This window comes from Mesoplodon densirostris, chromosome 6 (genome assembly GCF_025265405.1).
Source record: "Mesoplodon densirostris isolate mMesDen1 chromosome 6, mMesDen1 primary haplotype, whole genome shotgun sequence".
Lineage (NCBI taxonomy): Eukaryota > Metazoa > Chordata > Mammalia > Artiodactyla > Ziphiidae > Mesoplodon > Mesoplodon densirostris.
In genome coordinates this window covers 107646704-107664301 of record NC_082666.1, presented here as the reverse complement: position 1 = coordinate 107664301, position 17598 = coordinate 107646704, and the positions used below count along the sequence as shown (strand labels likewise).

Below are 17598 nucleotides of genomic sequence, written 5' to 3'. Positions count from 1 at the left end.
CTGGTACCACTTTGCCTCCCTCCTTCGATCCAGGGATTTTTCTACACCTACGTCCCACCCTAAGTTCACAGTGTTTGACCATCAGATAGTTACTACCCACAGTCACACCCCTATTCCATTCATCCAAAACTCCTTCTCTGGGGTTAACATAGAGTGGAAGGTAGGTGACCCATGAACATAGCCATTCATTTATATGGGGCTGCACTCAACACAGCCCTCAGCAGCCTCCCTGATACTCCCCCCACCTACACACACAGAGCTGGAAATGCCATCCTTGCTGCTGCTCTAAAGTCTAGGAAAAACAGAGGTGGGGGAGGGTGATGCTGTACATTTTATTATGCCTAAACTGAAAGGGGTTCATAGGGCATATCTCAATCCCAGCCTTCATCAGAGAGAGAAGGAACTCTTAAGAGCAGATGTTGGATATTCCCTACCAAGAGATCCAGGGGCAAGATTTCTCCTGTTTCTGAACTCAGAGCCCATACTCTATTCCCCCCAAACTTCCATCCACTTGGCTCTGACACTTCCTGGAGCCTGAATTGCAATGTCCGGCCCTATCGTGTAAACCTATCCACTACAGTTGCATAAAGTTCAAAGTAGCATAGAAGAAGGAGAAAGACTGGTTGAACCAGATCCTTGGGTGTGGGCTTCATAGGTTTTTCCCATCTCATTGTTAGAGTAATTTTGGTTTTTGTAATGACAGTATCATAAGGTGCAATGAAGGGACACGAGACAAGGAGCAAGCTTGTGATGCTACTGTCCACCTCCCTCCATGCCCCTCCCTTCTAGAAGACAAAGTGCACAGCACAGACAGCAGCCATTACACTATGCTTTTATTAGAAAAAATATATGTATATATATATATGTATTGGGGAACATTAAATATCTTGGATGTGCTAATGAGAAAATCATTTTCTCTACATGGACTGAATTTTTACTTGGAGACATGTTTTCCTACTAAAGGGAAGACTAAAGAAGGATTTTACTGTCGACCAGGCAAGACACCTCCCCAAAGATGACAATGCCTTGGACAGTAGTGTTGATGGCGGGCTGGGGCACCTGGAATCCTTGGCCCATAATGGCAGGTACTAACTGGAAACAAACTCTTCTTGGGGGGCAAGGATGGGAGGCACCTTAGGCCCAGCTGCTCATCGTCGAACCTTACACTTTTCAAACTATGTTGGTGTCTGACTTCCCTTTCCCTGATAGGACAACTCTGGCCCTTGGAGGTGGCTTTATGACTGCAGGCTGTAGAACCCATCATTCTCCCTTGCTCTGGGTAGGAGGTAAGCCTATGGCAGCCGAAACCCCCACATACTGGGACTTGGAACTCCAGTCTGTGTTCGTTTAACTTTGTGGCATGAAGTCCATGGTGAACTGCTCTGTTTTCTTCTACGATCTGTCCAACAGCTGTCATGCCTGCCCGACCCTCAGCAGTCCCACTCTTCAAGGTTGATCTGCTTTTGCCGGATCCGTGACTCTGGGCAGTGGCTGATATGGGCTTTTTTTTTTGCAGAGCATCTCGACCATTGACTTTTTTCTTGGGGAAAATCCACTTTAAAAATAGCCTCATCCTTTTTCTGAAGAGGCTTTCTGGAGGGCTATGTTTCTTCTCTGGCATGAGCTGGAGACATCTGCTCCCAAGAGAGTCTGTTATTCCCCTGACCTGGGCAGGGCGGCTCATACTTCCAGCTTGAGAGGTCCCTAATTCTTTAAACCTTTCTTCATGCTCTCCTGGTTTATGCCTCCTACAGTCCTCTCTTTTGTAAGTAGGGGCAATCATCTTGCTCTGGCTCTTCCATGAGTCTTGGAGTTTTGAAGTTTTGGGCTCCTGCTGCCCTAGGTGGCTCCTTTGGGCTTCCACAAGGCCACTTGGCTCCTGGGAAGCTAACCTGTCTCTGGTGGGGACTCTCTGGGGATGGCACTGAGGCACCTGAGAAGCCAAGTTGTCTGCAGCAAGGAACCTGTGTTTGGGAAAGTCCTGAAGCTGGTTGTCTGACTGTACCTTTACTTTGGAGTTAAACTCACTAGCAACCTCCATGTTAAGGCATGGCTCACCTGGATGTTGGAAAACAGACAGTCTAGGTAGTAGAAAACTTCTACTGGCCCCTGGCACCTCTAAACTCCTCACATGTACATTTGTAGTTTGGGATTTTGTCAACACTTTGGTTTCCAAGATAACACTAGACTGTGGTTGAAGAGCAGGAGACTCCTTGGCCTCCATAGCCTCCCTGGCCTCTTCACCTCTCAAAGATTGGGATCCTAAGTTCACCTCCGTCACTGTTACCCTATGGCAGGGGTCTCGTGAGGCCTGACCACCACTCTCCTCTCTTGGCTCATTCCTGACCGTTGCTGAAATTGGACCTGGCTCTAGGCTGTCCCTCTTGACCCATTCCACACTCTCACTCTTCCAGGTTCTGCCCACAAGGCTGAGTGTGAGGGACTGAGAAGGTGGCCTGCCCTCCTGTCCAGTCAGAGAAGCCTTTGAGGGCCCATGGTAGTCAATAGATGGAACCGCTCCCAGGGTACTCTGGATTTCCTTACACACAGTTGAGGGGACAAGGAGAGGCCTCTTCAGGGTAGGAACTGACTCTTCTCTTATCACCTTCTCTCCTGAATGAGCCCGAGGAGGTTTCTCCAGGAACTCAGCAAACTTGACTGTTGAGTGGGACCCAGACACACAGGTGGCTGAAGGGGAAGTGGCAAACTGCAGAACGGTGGAGGGTTGGCACTTTTTCGACTTAAAGAGATTTATGGGCTTGAGGACCTTGAGGGGTAGGGTCCACCTGTGCTTTACCCAAAACCTTTTAATATGTGCTTCCAGCACTTCTCGAGTGTCTGGATCAAGGAAGGAAACCCTACAGGAGGTGTTCACGCAGGGTTCCCAACCCTTCAAGCAGTATCTTCCACAGGCTCCAGCAGGCACGGCTTTGCACGTCTCACCAGGAGGGTCTTGACATGAGAGCTGATGAAAGTTGCCCTTGCCAGGAAGCCTCTCCAGGCAGCTGTAGGAGAGCAGATGGGGCCAGGATGGCCGGACAGGACAGGCAGGGGTGGGCACCTGCAGCCCAAGAACTCTCCTCTGCCCCCACACTGACTTCATAATGCTCCTGCTCTCCCTCACCCTAGGGCCTTAGCCACACCCTCCCATGGCTCCCCCTCCCAGGGCTGGGGTCACATTATAGGCTCTGGGAGGAAGGACGACCCAGGAGAGAAGGGGAAAGGTTCTTTACCTTTGCAGAAGTGAAACCAGGTCGTGAGTCCCCTCCAGTTCTTCCAGGCAATCTCTGCAAGCTGGAAATCAGGAGACTGGGTCATGGTGGTGAAGGCAGAGGCCTAAGAGTCTTTCAGGAGGCTGAGTGCAATGGCCCTTTAAGGGAAATCTTTGGAGGATTAGACTCTGGAGCCCAAGTATCAGTGTCCAAGGCCACATGTCCCTGACAGTGATGGTAAGTCTCACTTGAAAAGGGTTTGTCCTTTGCAAAGTGCTTCCACGTTCATTAGGCTCTGTTAATTAGGCTCAGGCTCTGTTTCCTGAGGAATAAGCTCTGCCCCTGGCATCCTCAGAGACCGTGAAGCTGGGCCCTCAGGATTAGGAGAGATGGAAGCTAACTCTCGGGTCGCGCAGGGCTGAATGGCAAAGGCTTACCTTTCAAAGATCTACTTTTCTTCCTACTCCTGCTCCTCCTCTTCAGCTTTACTTGATGCTGAGAGATAAGAAAAAGTGAGGGGCTAACACCCAACTCTCACTGTCCTCTATCTAGGCAAGCTGTGTTCATGAACAACATGACTTTCTACATTTAACTAAAACTCTGTGGGGTTTTTTCCCCTTTTACTTATCTTTAAAGTGGATAACAATATTTTCAGTTTTTCTTCTTTGAAGAGTGCAAAGAATTTTTTTTTGGGGGGCGGTATGCGGGCCTCTCACTGTTGTGGCCTCTCCCGTTGCAGAGCACAGGCTCCGGACGCACAGGCCCAGCGGCCATGGCTCACAGGCCCTGCCACTCCGTGGCACGTGGGATCATCCCGGACCGGGGCACGAACCTGCGTCCCCTGCATTGGCAGGGGGACTCTCAACCACTGCACCACCAGGGAAGCCCAAGAAGGATTTTTTAAGTTTTAATCACCATAGATTTCTTCTGTCACTGTTCCTCTGATCAAGAAACACACACATTCTCAGACCTAAATGCCCACGTGAGCTTTGTCAGATAGGATTCTGCTTCCCAAGGCCAGACCTCCACTCCAGCCTCTTCTCTCAGGCTCTCAGGGGCTCAGCCCCAACACAGAGGAAGGTCTCACTTGAGACACCCGCTGTGGGAAGGTGGCTGGTGAACCAGGGCTCAGGGGTCAGCCTTCCTGCAGAGATTGAACTCTTCGTAATCCAGTCCTTAACCATTAGTCACTGCATTTGGGACTTGCCCTGGAGCCCTCTACCATACCTGAACTCCTGGTCTAAGATCTTAGGCTAGAAATCCTCATGCCCACTCTAACCCCTCTCTGGCCTGGCTTTTCCCTAGAAGGATGATGTTCTATACTTTTCTGAGAGTTCCCATCTCAGGAGTCTCTCTACGTGGTTTAGAAAAGTGGAAATAAGAATAAGAAAAAAAGAGAGAATCTCTGCTGGGATTAAGCCAAAGGTTTCTTACCTTCCTGATGTTTCTATGTTTCCTAGGTGGTGCTAAGAATAGATTACTCTGGAAGCAGTGGAGTAACATTAGGAAGAGCCCCAGTCCACACAGGAACCCAAGGATGATATCAATCACCCAGGAAGTTGGGCTGGAGCTCAGCCAGATAGCAACAATGTCTTTCAAAGAAAAGAGATTCTCCATCTTCTGAACTGCATTGCTGCCCTCAGGCAACAGAGCACTGGGAGTTCACTTGATGGCAGAACCCCAGGCCTGCATCACAGAGCTGTGGCCTTGTCACAAAGGGCTCCTGAGTGTGGGGGGAGGGGCAATAAGAGAAATAGGCTGAATCACTGCCCCTCCTTCCCATCCACACCCACAGACACCTGCACCCTCCTGGGGCTTCCAGATCCCTCCTTCCAACTACTCTCATCCTGTCAGAGAGACCTTAGCCAATTTTCTCTTCATTCCATCTGGAACCTGGTTCCTTCATCCATTAGAGACCTTTACTTGAGGCCCACCAACTTGATAACTCTTGAACATCTTAAGCTGACCCTGGAAGACTGGCTGTTTCACAGACATTTTTACTCAGGATTTCCTTTGTTCTCAGCTCCAACTTTCCCACATCATGTTTGTGTCTTGTGTAAACCCAGGGATAGAACGTGAATTTCTTTTACACTTATTTAGTTTTGTGAATTTTGAATAGTGTATGTTTTGCCTCATTTTCTATCAGAGGGAACTACACACAAAAATTAAAATAATTTATTTTTCAAAATTCATAAGTATGAAAGAAGTATAAATAGTTATGTAATAGGGAAGAACAAATCTGCCTCCACATGAGATCTTTTTTACTTTAATCTTTATGCTTTGTTGCCTGAGCTAACTCTGTCCATCCCTGTGATCCAGGCTGGCTCTGCACTTTTTGTAAAACAATGTTGCCTAGAGCCTGAAATATACAGGATAGACTATTTCTAAGGCTCTGACTTTTAAGAGCCCATTCATGGAGATAAAAAGTTGCAGAACAGAGAATAATAATTGTTTTCTTGGAGGTTTACAGGAACACATGACCTGACCAGGATCTGACCCATCTGGCCAGCCTCTAGAACAAAGGATCCAACACCAAGATATTTGCAACAATTAGTCATGCCCCTCCCTCACCTTGCCTTTAAAAAGGCTTTGCTGAAAGCCTTCAGGGAGTTTGGGGTTTTTCCTGGGCATGAGCCACATGTCTTCTTGCATGGCACTGTGTAAACCTTTCTCTGCTTCAAACTCTGATGTTTCCGTATTTAGCCTCACTGTGCATCAGGCACACAGACTTGCATCTGGTAACAGTTAAACCTTCAAATGATGTTTTTGTAAGTTTGTAGTGTTTATAATTCTGGAGTTAGTAAATCTTTAAACTGCACAAAAACTTTTGGGACACACTGCAAACACGCACACACACACGTACTCATGTTCCTTAACCAATCTAGTACTTTCAAATCCAATAATACATAATTTTCTACTTAAAAAAAATCTTTCATATGTTGTCTCAACCCAGCTTCTTAGTTTGCAATGATAAGACAGTCCCCACGCTCCAGATAAATTTTGAAATATGTGGTCTTAGTCCATGAGGGCTGCTATAACAATATACCATAGACTGGGTAGAGTAAAGACAACAGACATTTATTCTCACAGTTCTGGAGGCTGGGAAGCCCAAGATCAAGTCACCAGTATGGCCACCTCGTAGTGAGAGCTCTCTTCCTGGTTCACAGCTGGAGCCTTCTCTCTGTATCCTCATATGATGGGAGGAGGCTAGAGATATCTCTGGAGTCTCTTTTATAAGGCACTAATCCCATTCATGAAAGCTCATAAGCACTTTTGCACGGCCCCGCCTCCTATCTTTAAGAGGTAGGATTTCAACATGTAAATTTTGAGAGAACATTAACATTCAGGCATGTGCACTCATTCTATACCCGGAAGCTAGGAATGGGTTAGGGTGAGCCAAGGTCCTGACCCTAAAGGGCTGTAGGGTGAAGAGTAGGACTAGGGGTCAAACCCTTGGGGCTGAGCCAGGTCTTGAGCAGCCTCTTCAGATATTCCTAGTGTGTTATGGATGTATTCTCTTTTCTGAGTGTGCCTTGCCTTTCCTGCCCCATCCTCCCAGGCCCCTGAAGCTTCAAGTCCAGCCTGAACCATATAGAAAGGGAGGTTTGAGTCTTACACAAAATTCCCTTATGACATCCCTTAGCAGTAACACAAGATTCACTGAAGGATTCACATGGTAAATATGTCTTAATGCCCCATGAGGGCTTTAAAATAATGTGTATTCTCTGCTTGTTGGTCATAATTTTATACAGTTTTAGTGGGAACGTGGGCATGTGAGTTTATTTGGCTATATTGCCATGAATGTGCACTCTCACAAACATATCTCCTACATCTACTCTTTTTCCTACAGTCTTTTCCTCCCATATGATATTCTCACCTTAATTCAACCTTTTATCAAAATTTAGACCTAGGTCTGTCACCATGTGGACATGCTTTGTAACAAAATAGCTTCAACCGAGGAGGTCAGTGGAAGGCCTGGACCAGCTATCTTGGTTCCATGATAGTAAGCAAAGGATCGCAAACTACCATGTTAAGCTCAAGCACAAAGCAAAGTTGGTTTAAGCATAGGTACACTCTCAGAGAGGGAGAGAGAGGAGAGAGAAAGAGCAGGCTGTTTCTGAGAACAGGCTATTTCAGCGAAGTGAAGCAAGCCCAAAGCAAAGTATATCGAAGCAAAGGTACACTCTCGGGATGGGGGGGGATGGGTGTACTGTTTCTGCAAATTGAAAGCAGCATTCCTATAAAGGCTTACGAGCGCTTTTTTTTTTTTTTAAAGAAGATGTTGGGGGTAGGAGTTTTTATTAATTTATTTTTGCTGTGTTGCGTCTTCATTTCTGTGTGCGGGCTTTCTCTAGTTGTGGCAAGCGGGGGCCACTCTTCATCGCGGTGCGCGGGCCTCTCACTATCGCGGACTCTTGCTGCGGAGCACAGGCTCCAGACGCGCAGGCTCAGTAGTCGTGGCTCACGGGCCTAGTTGCTCCGCGGCATGTGGGATCCTCCCAGACCAGGGCTCGAAACCGTGTCCCCTGCGTTAGCAGGCAGATTCTCAACCACTGTGCCACCAGGGAAGCCCCTTACGAGCGCTTTTAAGGAGCATTTGGCAGAGAGGCGGGGGTGAGTGACAAGGATCATTATTTGATTGACAGTCCTGAGCTATGTAACAAGTTTTCTGCTGCGCACGCTCTCATCCTTGAATCCCCAAGAAATGCCTACTGGGTGGGGGGAGGGGAAAAACCACATGTAATTTATTGTAATTATGGTATAATGAGTTGGGATTTACTATAGGTTATACGCCTGTCTGGTCTGGGCATGCACAGCCTGGAGAAGTCCCCTTGTGTTACTGTGCCTCTCTTTATCAGGATAAGCTGCCCACCACCAGACCATAGTTTCTCCCGTTCTGGGTGGAGTCAAGGGAGAGTCCCCAGATGGCTGCGTGACTCAATTTCTTCTTCTTGTCTTTCTCACCACTGTCACCTCCTTGCTGCTAATGTCTGACTAACTACCTAACAGGTCTTCTTTGCATTCATATTTGCTCTCTAAATTTTCTCTATTACTTTATTTTCAATATGTTTTGTTTGATGGGGTTTTTTTTTGGAAATTTCAAAATCTTATGATAACATTTACCTTGATTTAATTATTGTTCTACTGTTATTGATTTCTGCCATCTTACTTTATGCTTTATTTTCTACATTTTCTTTATTGTTTCTTTTTTTCCCTTCTTTGGCATCTTCCATTTTACAGGTCAAGGGTACTTATGTTTGTTTGACATTTGGGAATTTTTAATATTGTAATGGTTTTATATCTTGAATTATGTTAATTTTCTCCTCAATTTCTTACCCGTGGATGAAAAATGTTCCCTGCCATATCAGTAGACAAAGGATGTTGCAGTCATCAAGTCAGATGTCAAAGCAGGAACCCTCAACTGTGCACCTTGAGGGGATTCGGGATGGAGAAAAACAGGGTACTGATTCTAGAGTTAAGGTGCATATCAAAGGAATGATTTCACGGAGCCCAGATTCTTTCATCTTCTCATACATAGAAAAGTGCTAAAGTCCTTAACTTGAGATGTCTAGTTTTCTTTAATTAATAGTAACCTTTTGATGTTCTGACTACCTGGTTTTGGTTGACTCCTCCCTTAGGTCTTCTGAGCAGTTCCTCAGAGTGATCTGACAGGCTGTGTTCTGGGCTTAAGTCCTCAGAAAATCTGCCAAATAAAACATAATTCTCCTTTTGGGTTGTGCATAGTTTTCAGTCAGCAGTCTTGGCAACCAATGAAGGGGCCCAGAGCAGACTTTTCTTCTTTGCCTGAACTCTATGAGGATCCAGAGTCCTGGCACCAGCAGAGGCTTCTTGGGCCTGTCCGCTTTCTCAGAGAGTCCAGACGAATTTGGGTGAGTATCTCCTGGTTCTTGGATCTCCAGTTTTGGTTGATGATCCTAAGTTTTATGCAGTGGTGTTCAACTCTTCTCTTGAGTAGTAGGTGTTATCCTTGAAACTTGGTTTCAAGAAGAAGTATTTGGGTCATCCTCAGTGAAAGACACGGGGAAGATTTTTACTCAGTTTAAACACTGAGAGCTTATCCTCAGTAGAAAAACACTGGGAAGACTTCTGCTCAAGTGGGTTAGCCTCACTTAAAAGACACTGGGAAGATCTTGCTCAGTGTAGACACTGTGGTTTATCCTCAGCTGAAAGACTGGGGAGGCTTTGCTCAGGTGAAAGACACTGAGTAAAAGTTGGACTGGGTAATTAGGTGGAAGACTAACCTGTCTTCCTTGAATTGGCTACTTTAATAGAGTTTGTCAAAATAAAAGTGATCTTCACAAATTGAACTCAGAATGGGGAACTTAGCTTTCAATACAAAAGAAAAAGGAACAACAGATTTCCAGCCTCCAATGGATATCCTGGCCAGGTTTATGTCCATACAAAATTTACATTTACAAGTGCTTACTTACTTGGGACTTAAAGAAAATCTTGCCCTAAAAATGACTAAGATAGGACTCTTTGATTGCATATGCAGTTAAGTTAGAAAAAGCTGGCTCGATAAAAACATCTTTTCAGAATTCTGACTTCAAAAAAACAAAAGGCTTTCTAGGGGAAACTTGCATTTCTCTTCCTGTGTCTTTGAAATGTAAGTGTTCTGATATTCTTCTGTGTGTGTGTGTGTTTTGAGAACTTGGTCACTACCATCCAAAAGTACTTATATGGTGTACATTTGGCAGCCAGTCAAATAGACTGGGATTCTGAGCAGTCTTTTGTCTGACTGTACAACTCTCAGGGGCTTTTTGCCATCTTAACCTTCATTGTGTCAGCCTGTACAACAAAGACCATTACTTTCTTAAACTACTTTTGGGAGTAAACTTTCTGGATCTTATTTAGACAGCATCCTTTACACTCTTTTGTGGGGAAGCCTCTTGCGTCTTATTGGTTTGAGTCACTATTAAGGTATACCTCATTTATGGCCAGATGATGGATCCTTCAAATTGGAGAAACTTCTAAATTGGTAAATTTTTAGAGAGCTCTCATTATAAACAGCTGTTTCATTGGCTCCTATGGGGGGGCAGAAATGCTGGAAATTAGTCATACAATGGTTAACCTAAAAACTCCTTTAGTTTCAAACAAACCCCAAAAATTGGTTTGGGAAACCTTATTTGTGGTCTCTGCTTCCCCTAAATGGGTCTTCCAGATGCTAATAAAAACATTAGAATAATTATTGTTAATTAGGTTAAGTAACAGGGAAAAAAACTGAAGGAAAAGCCTAAAAACTTTTTCCCAACAAGGTGGAAATTTTAAAGGGACTTCTCCTAAATGAATAAGAAATCTTTAGATGGTTATTTTAAAGTGGGATAAATAAAACAGACATTAATGAGATAAATCAAAGATTGGATACAATACTACCTAAGATTGGATGGGCCAAAGGGATCTCCTACTTGTCATCAACATTAAAGGGCCAGACCCAAACAAGTCTGCCCTATTTACCCCAGTTTAAAGTACGTATATTTTATGACATGTAAATTTTATACACGTAAAATTACACTGAGATACCTGACCAACAATTACTTGGGGCAAAAGTTAGACCAATTAATCCAGTTAAAAGATTGACAAAAGTGCCTGAGTCCCTTGGTTCAACCACTCTCTGGGGACCCCAGAGTCTTTATAAAAATTGGTATGTTTAAATGGGCATTGTGTAAGATAATTACCTCTCTTTTGCCTAATTATATTGTGTGGGATAGACATGTTTCACTGGGGAATTCTTCCCCTGCCTGATATTATAAGACGGCATATGAAGGAAATATTAATTAAACATACTAAAGGAAACCAGTGGGATTACCTGAGCCTATACAATATAAAGTAAGAACTGACAGCTAATATTTAAGGGATAATAAAAATAAATAATGGAGACTTTACTCTGGGTCTAACCCGTGCACTCAGAAAGAGGGTCTTTGTTGAATGCCTTAGGCAAGTTTTGAAGGTATGATCAATTAAACCATAAAGTTCTAGACTATAGAATTCTGAAATTTCAGTCTAGTTGGAAATCTTCTCACTGATACAGAAAAGCAAGTTAAAGAAAACGTAGTTGGGCAAATCAATCTTTTAATATTATTTAGGTGACAGGCCAGTTCTTTGGGGAATTAAAAGCAACTGTCTTTGTCTTGCAAATCGGTACAAATCAGAAATGTAAATACAGACCACAATGACCTGAGACTGAGCCTAATTAGCTAAATTAGGTAGAACCTGAAACCAAGGTTAAAAAAGGGGAAAAAGTGGCCTTTTAAAACTCAAACGGCTGATTAGTCAGTCAAGAAGACGGAGGAGTAGGAAGATGTGGAGTTCATATCTCCCCACAAATGCATCAAGAATACATCTACAAATGGAACAATTCTCCCAGAGCACCTGATAAACACTAGCAGAGGACCTCAGGCACCTAAAAGGACAAGAAAGATCCCCACGTAAGCAGGTAGGACGAAAGAAAGAAGAAGGGAAAAGGAAGAGCAGATGAAGTGGGACGTGACCTGTGACCCTGGGCGGGGGAGCGGAGCTGAAGGTGAGAAGAGGTTCCCGCATCTGGGGAAGCAGCGGGGAGAGAAGCTGGGGCAGAAGGAGAAATTTGGTGGCTCAGAGAACAGTGCAGCAACCAGTCTGTGGCAGGCAGGAGAGAGTGAGGCCTACACGAGTGGTCTGGCCACAGCTCTGCATGCCCCAGCCACTGGGGACCACTGGTGCACACGGGGGCTGAGTGTTGGAATGTGGGGTTTGAAGAGCAGACCCAGGAAGGGGAATGATGTTGGCTGTGAGGAGACAGCTCAAGGGGATAGGAGTGAGGAGCTCCACAACCAGGAATGCTCCTGGAGGAAGCCCAGACCAGCAGAGAAGCAAAGTGCCACTGCTGCGTGATGCACAAAGGCCGGGGCCCCCATTGCAGCCTCTCTCCTCACGTACTGGCCCCTGCCTCCACAGGCACTAGGAAGGGCTCCCGCCAGAGTGGCTCACGGGCCCCCAGCCATCATCACCTCAGCACTCTCCTGCTTGGGTGGCCCATTTGTCCAGCTTGCCACCTTGACTCCCTCCTGCCTGACAGGCTCGTACGTTCCATAGCCACCCAGCACCCTCTCACCCGGGCAGCCTGCCTGCCCTGATTGCCGCTTCTACATCCTCCTGCCTGACAAGCTCATGTGCTCCAGCAGCCTTGGGAGCAGACGCCAGTGGGTGGCCCACATGCAGAGATGGGGCTGAAACCACAGCTGAGTTCCAGGGGATATGCAACTAAGGAAGAAGAGCTGAAATCTCTCCTCATGGCTGTGCAAATCATGGCATTACCCTTCCTCTGATGGCTTCCTAAATTCAGCCCCTGGGAACATCCCAATGGACACGTGCTCCTGCAGCTGAGACAGGTCTGGCTTTAGCAGCTGTGGGTTTTGGGGGCACATACATGCTGGGGTTTGGCCAGGCCAGCGTCTGAGCTGCCTCCGTATCTCACACAGTGGGTCCAGGTACATAATTACTGCAGTCCTGGGACCTGACCTCAGTGGATCTGGGCCAGTGGCCTGGTGAAACGGATGCCTGAGTCATCAGGGCCACTTGCCGCCATAACCATGGTTAAGGTGGGACTGAGAGCAGTACCAACAGCAGTGTACTTTGTAAGCCTACACAATGGGCGGAAAGGAGACAAAACAGAACATACCCACAGGTGAACACCTCCAGAGGAGGAATACTCAATGGCTTCTATCCCAGTGGGGGTGCTCCAGTCCTCCCGACCTCACACCGCAGATCAGAAACACAGCTAAGAAACAGACCTGAGGCCTCTGCTCCAACGACTAGGGATCAGAACCCAACCCTGACAAGGCAGTGACAGCCACAGAGGAAAGGGAAACTTCTGCTGAATAAAAATCAAAATTAAGAAAATCAACAGGAAAGATCAAACTTGGAAAATGTTTGCAATATCAATATCTGGCAAAGAACTCAGATACAGATTAAAGAATTTTTACACTTCAAAAATAAAAAGACAATCCAATGGGAGAAAATGGCAAAAATATATGTATGGATATGTTATATATATAAATGTAAAGTATATGTATCCATGAATATATGCCTATTGGCTATTTGCATGTCTTCCTTTTATTTTTAAGTGCCTAATTACATTTTATATATATATACACACACTATTACATATAAAATAGATAACTAATAAGAACCTACTGTATAGCATAGGGAACTCTATTCAGTACTCTGTAATGACCTATATGGGAATAGAAACTAAAAAAGAGTGGATATATGTATAACAGACTCACTTTGCTGTACAGCAGAAACTAACACAACATTGTAAATCAACTATACTCCAAAAAACTTAATTAAAATATTTACATATATTGTATACAACATATATATTAACTATATATTATTTATATATATTAGAGATTGCTCCATCAAAGACGTACAAATTATAATTATGATGAGATACCACTACATACCACTATAATGTCTAAAATTTAAAAAACTGTTAATATCAAGTTTTGGTGTGGACCTAGAGAAACATGAATACATTGTTAATGGGCTTGTAGCATGAAAGCTTTAAAGTTAAATATACATTTACATATGACCAAGCAATTACCTAGTAGTTCATACTTATCCAAGAGATATGAAGTCTTAGGTCACACAAATTTGTTCACAAAAATGTGTAACACCATTATTCATAATAGGTAAAACTGGATATGACCAAAATATCCAAGATTTTTTTTTAAACATCTTTATTGGAGTATAATTGCTTGACAGTGGTGTGTTAGTTTCTGCTTTATAACAAAGTGAATCAGTTATACATATACATATGTTCCCATATCTCATCCCTCTTGCATCTCCCTCCCTCCCACCCTCCCTATCCCACCCCTCTAGGTGGTCACAAAGCACCGAGCTGATTTTCCTGTGCTATGCAGCTGCTTCCCACTAGCTATCTATTTTACGTTTGCTAGTGTATATATGTCCATGTCACTCTCTCACTTTGTCACAGCTTACCCTTCCCCCTCCCCATATCCTCAAGTCCATTCTCTAGTAGGTCTGTGTCTTTATTCCCGTCTTACCTCTAGGTTCTTCATGACCTTTTTTTTTTTTTTCTTAGATTCCATATATATGTGTTAGCATACGGTATTTGTTTTTCTCTTTCTGACTTACTTCACTCTGTATGACAGACTCTAGGTCCATCCACCTCACTACAAATACAGCAATTTTGTTTCTTTTTATGGCTGAGTAATATTCCATTGTATATATGTGCCACATCTTCTTTATCCATTCATCCGATGATGGACACTTACGTTGCTTCCATGTCCTGGCTATTGTAAATAGAGCTGCAGTGAACATTTTGGTACATGACTCTTTTTGAATTATGGTTTTCTCAGGGTATAGGCCCAGTACTGGGATTGCGGGGTCGTATGGTAGTTCTATTTTTAGTTTTTCAAGGAACCTCCATACAGTTCTCCATGGTGGCTGTATCAATTTACATCCCCACCAACAGTGCAATAGGGTTCCCTTTTCTCCACACCCTCTCCAGCATTTATATGGTACTGGCACAAAAACAGAAATATAGATCAATGGAACAGGATAGAAAGCCCAGAGATAACCCCACACACATATGGTCACCTTATCTTTGATAAAGGAGGCAAGAATATACAGTGGAGAAAAGACAGCCTCTTCAATAAGTGGTGCTGGGAAAACTGGACAGCTACATGTAAAAGTATGAAATTAGAACACTCCCTGACACCATACACAAAAATAAACTCAAAATGGATTAAAGTCCTAAATGTAAAGCCAGACACTCTCAAACTCCTAGAGGAAAACATATGCAGAACACTCTATGACATAAATCACAGCAAGATCCTTTTGGACCCACCTCCTAGAGAAATGGAAATAAAGACAAAAATAAACACATGCGACCTAATGAAACTTAAAAGCTTTTGCACAGCAAAGGAAACCATAAACAAGACCAAAAGACAACCCTCAGAATGGGAGAAAATATTTGCAAATGAAGCAACTGACAAAGGATTTATCTCCCAAATTTAGAAGCAGCTCATGCAGCTCAATATCAAAGAAACAAACAACCCAATCTAAAAATGGGCAAAAGACCTAAATAGACATTTCTCCAAAGAAGATATACAGATTGCCAGCAAACACATGAAAGGATGCTCAACATCACTAATCATTAGAGAAATGCAAATCAAAACTACACTGAGGTATCACCTCACACCGGTCAGAATGGCCATCATCAGAAAATCTCCAACAAGATTTATATGGGTGAACCAGTTGTGGTATATCCATACAATGTCATATCATACAGCAGTAGAAGGATAGAATTATGAGGAATGCAACAAGGATGAATCTCAGAAACACTATGCTGAGAAAAAAGCTAGACACACAAGAGTATGTACTTTATGTTTCTGTTTATATGACTTTCTAGAAAAGGAAAAATGAATCTATGGCGACAGAAAACATATCAGCAGTTGCCTGTATCAAATATGGAGTAGAGAGTGACTGCAAAGAGGAAAGGGAAAACTGCAAAGGGGGGTAATAGGAAAATTGTCTACCTTGATGGAAACAGAGTTACAAAATATTTACATTTGTCAAAATTCATTAAAGTGGACATTCAAGTTAGTATATTTTTTATATTATACCACAATATATTTCTTTTAATAAAATAATTATGAAGAGTAGGTAAGTGGGCAAAGGACCTGAACGCCAGCTTTAGCTATGTTAGAGCTGTCAAATCAAAAAAAGATCAAGTTGCCCCTAATTTAAAAACCAAGAAAATGCATAGAAGTTGAGGAATAGAGATTTTAACTTATTTTAAGAGTGAGTTTTCTAACAATTAGAGCTTCCTAAAAATGAAATAAACTTATTTTGAGTTGGCAATTTCTTTCTCAGTGAGGACATTCAAGTACAAGATGACGATCATTTTTCAGGTATGTTGTAGAAGTGCCTTAGAGATTGAAATTTGCATTAACCAATATTTAAGATGATTCAATAACATCAGAAAATATGCTATATTTATATATGCTCTTTTATGGTAGAGTTCTGTCTATAATGTTTTCTAAAATATCCTTTGAATTAATATTTCAATAGTAGTCTCCAGTGCTGCAAATGTAGGCCAGAAAGTTAGATCTGTGCACAGTCGATTTTTTAAGAAGCTTGTAATCTGGAAGAGAAGACAGACAAAAATGTTGTAGCAAAATGCAGTAAGTTTCATAATAGAGATATCCTCATGCTCTTATATGACATGGAAGCAGTGTCACATTCTTAATATGTCATCTTTTTCTGAAATACTTCAGTATTAATTTCTAACAATGATAATAATTAATTAAGGCATGAATTATTTACGGAGAGATACTAGTTATTCCTAAAATATTTGGAGATTGTTTTAACATGAAGGTATTTCTTAGAATACCTCCAGTAAAGTTCCAAAACGTGTCTTTCAAAGCCTAAATGTGTTTGTACGATCCTGAAAACCTCAAGGAAAAATGTGAATGTTGCCGATTATCCACCATTTAAAGTTTTCTAGGCTTTGGCATTTTTCTGTAAGTATAAATAATTGACTATGAACTATGCAGAGAGTTGTTTTACCTGAATTTCTTTGAGATCCATCAGAGGTGGCCATTAAAATGAGCCAATCTCCTCCATTAAAACTACTCACTGTGCAGGCTTCTAGTCAAGCATTGGTGGAGATAGCGCAGCTCAATTTAAATGTAAAATTCAAGGTAATGTAACTAAACAAGTTAGTCCTATCCTTTTCCCCTTACTTTCCCTTAGAGAGTTTTTGAAGTTAGGGATTTGTAAAATGAAAATATTAAACCAAATTTAATAGCAAAATGTCATTGATATCATTAGTGAAACCAAGCCCAGTTTCCATTTACCCCAAAGTATAAATTGCCTATCTGAGAAGCAGTTCAAATTTAAGTCATGTCAGATTGGTGGTCTTTCTGAGTTTCAGTTTGGAACTCTTATTTGAAGTCATTGTTTCATTCAAGAGCATCTCAATATCAATAGCAGGTTTTCTACTTCAGCAAAAGCCTTGATGTACATCGGTGCCATTGGGTCCAGAGGATAGCCTCTTTGTACGTTTTTTTCTCCCAGTCTCACTGCAATGTTAAAGTCACTGATATCACAGAGCACATTTCTAATCCTAACTATATGCCCTAATTTTGGCAGAAATCCACTCCTCCACTTTTATGCAATGTATTAACAACCAGAAATTTAATTGTATTTGTTGAGACTGTAATATCAACGTGAAGCATTCCTGTTTTGAAGCTCAAATTCTTAACACTTGCTTTCCCCTTTGCAAGAAATACTTACTCCTTTACTTCCTTGTCCCCTTAGGCTACCTACGTCATACTTCAGTTAAGAAGACATT

General features: G+C 43.0%; 1 protein-coding gene across 1 annotated transcript; it reads right to left on the bottom strand.

The window, feature by feature from the left end:
* Nucleotides 1-875: 875 nt before the first annotated feature.
* On the bottom strand, nt 876-5207 carry LOC132491668 (putative spermatogenesis-associated protein 31C1). Its single transcript, XM_060100502.1, has 4 exons — nt 5136-5207; nt 3650-3707; nt 3234-3294; nt 876-3005 (listed from the first exon to the last, which is right to left on the bottom strand). Exons 1-4 carry the CDS (start codon nt 5205-5207, stop codon nt 983-985), a joined length of 2214 nt encoding a protein of 737 aa, XP_059956485.1. The 3' UTR covers nt 876-982.
* Nucleotides 5208-17598: the final 12391 nt, after the last annotated feature.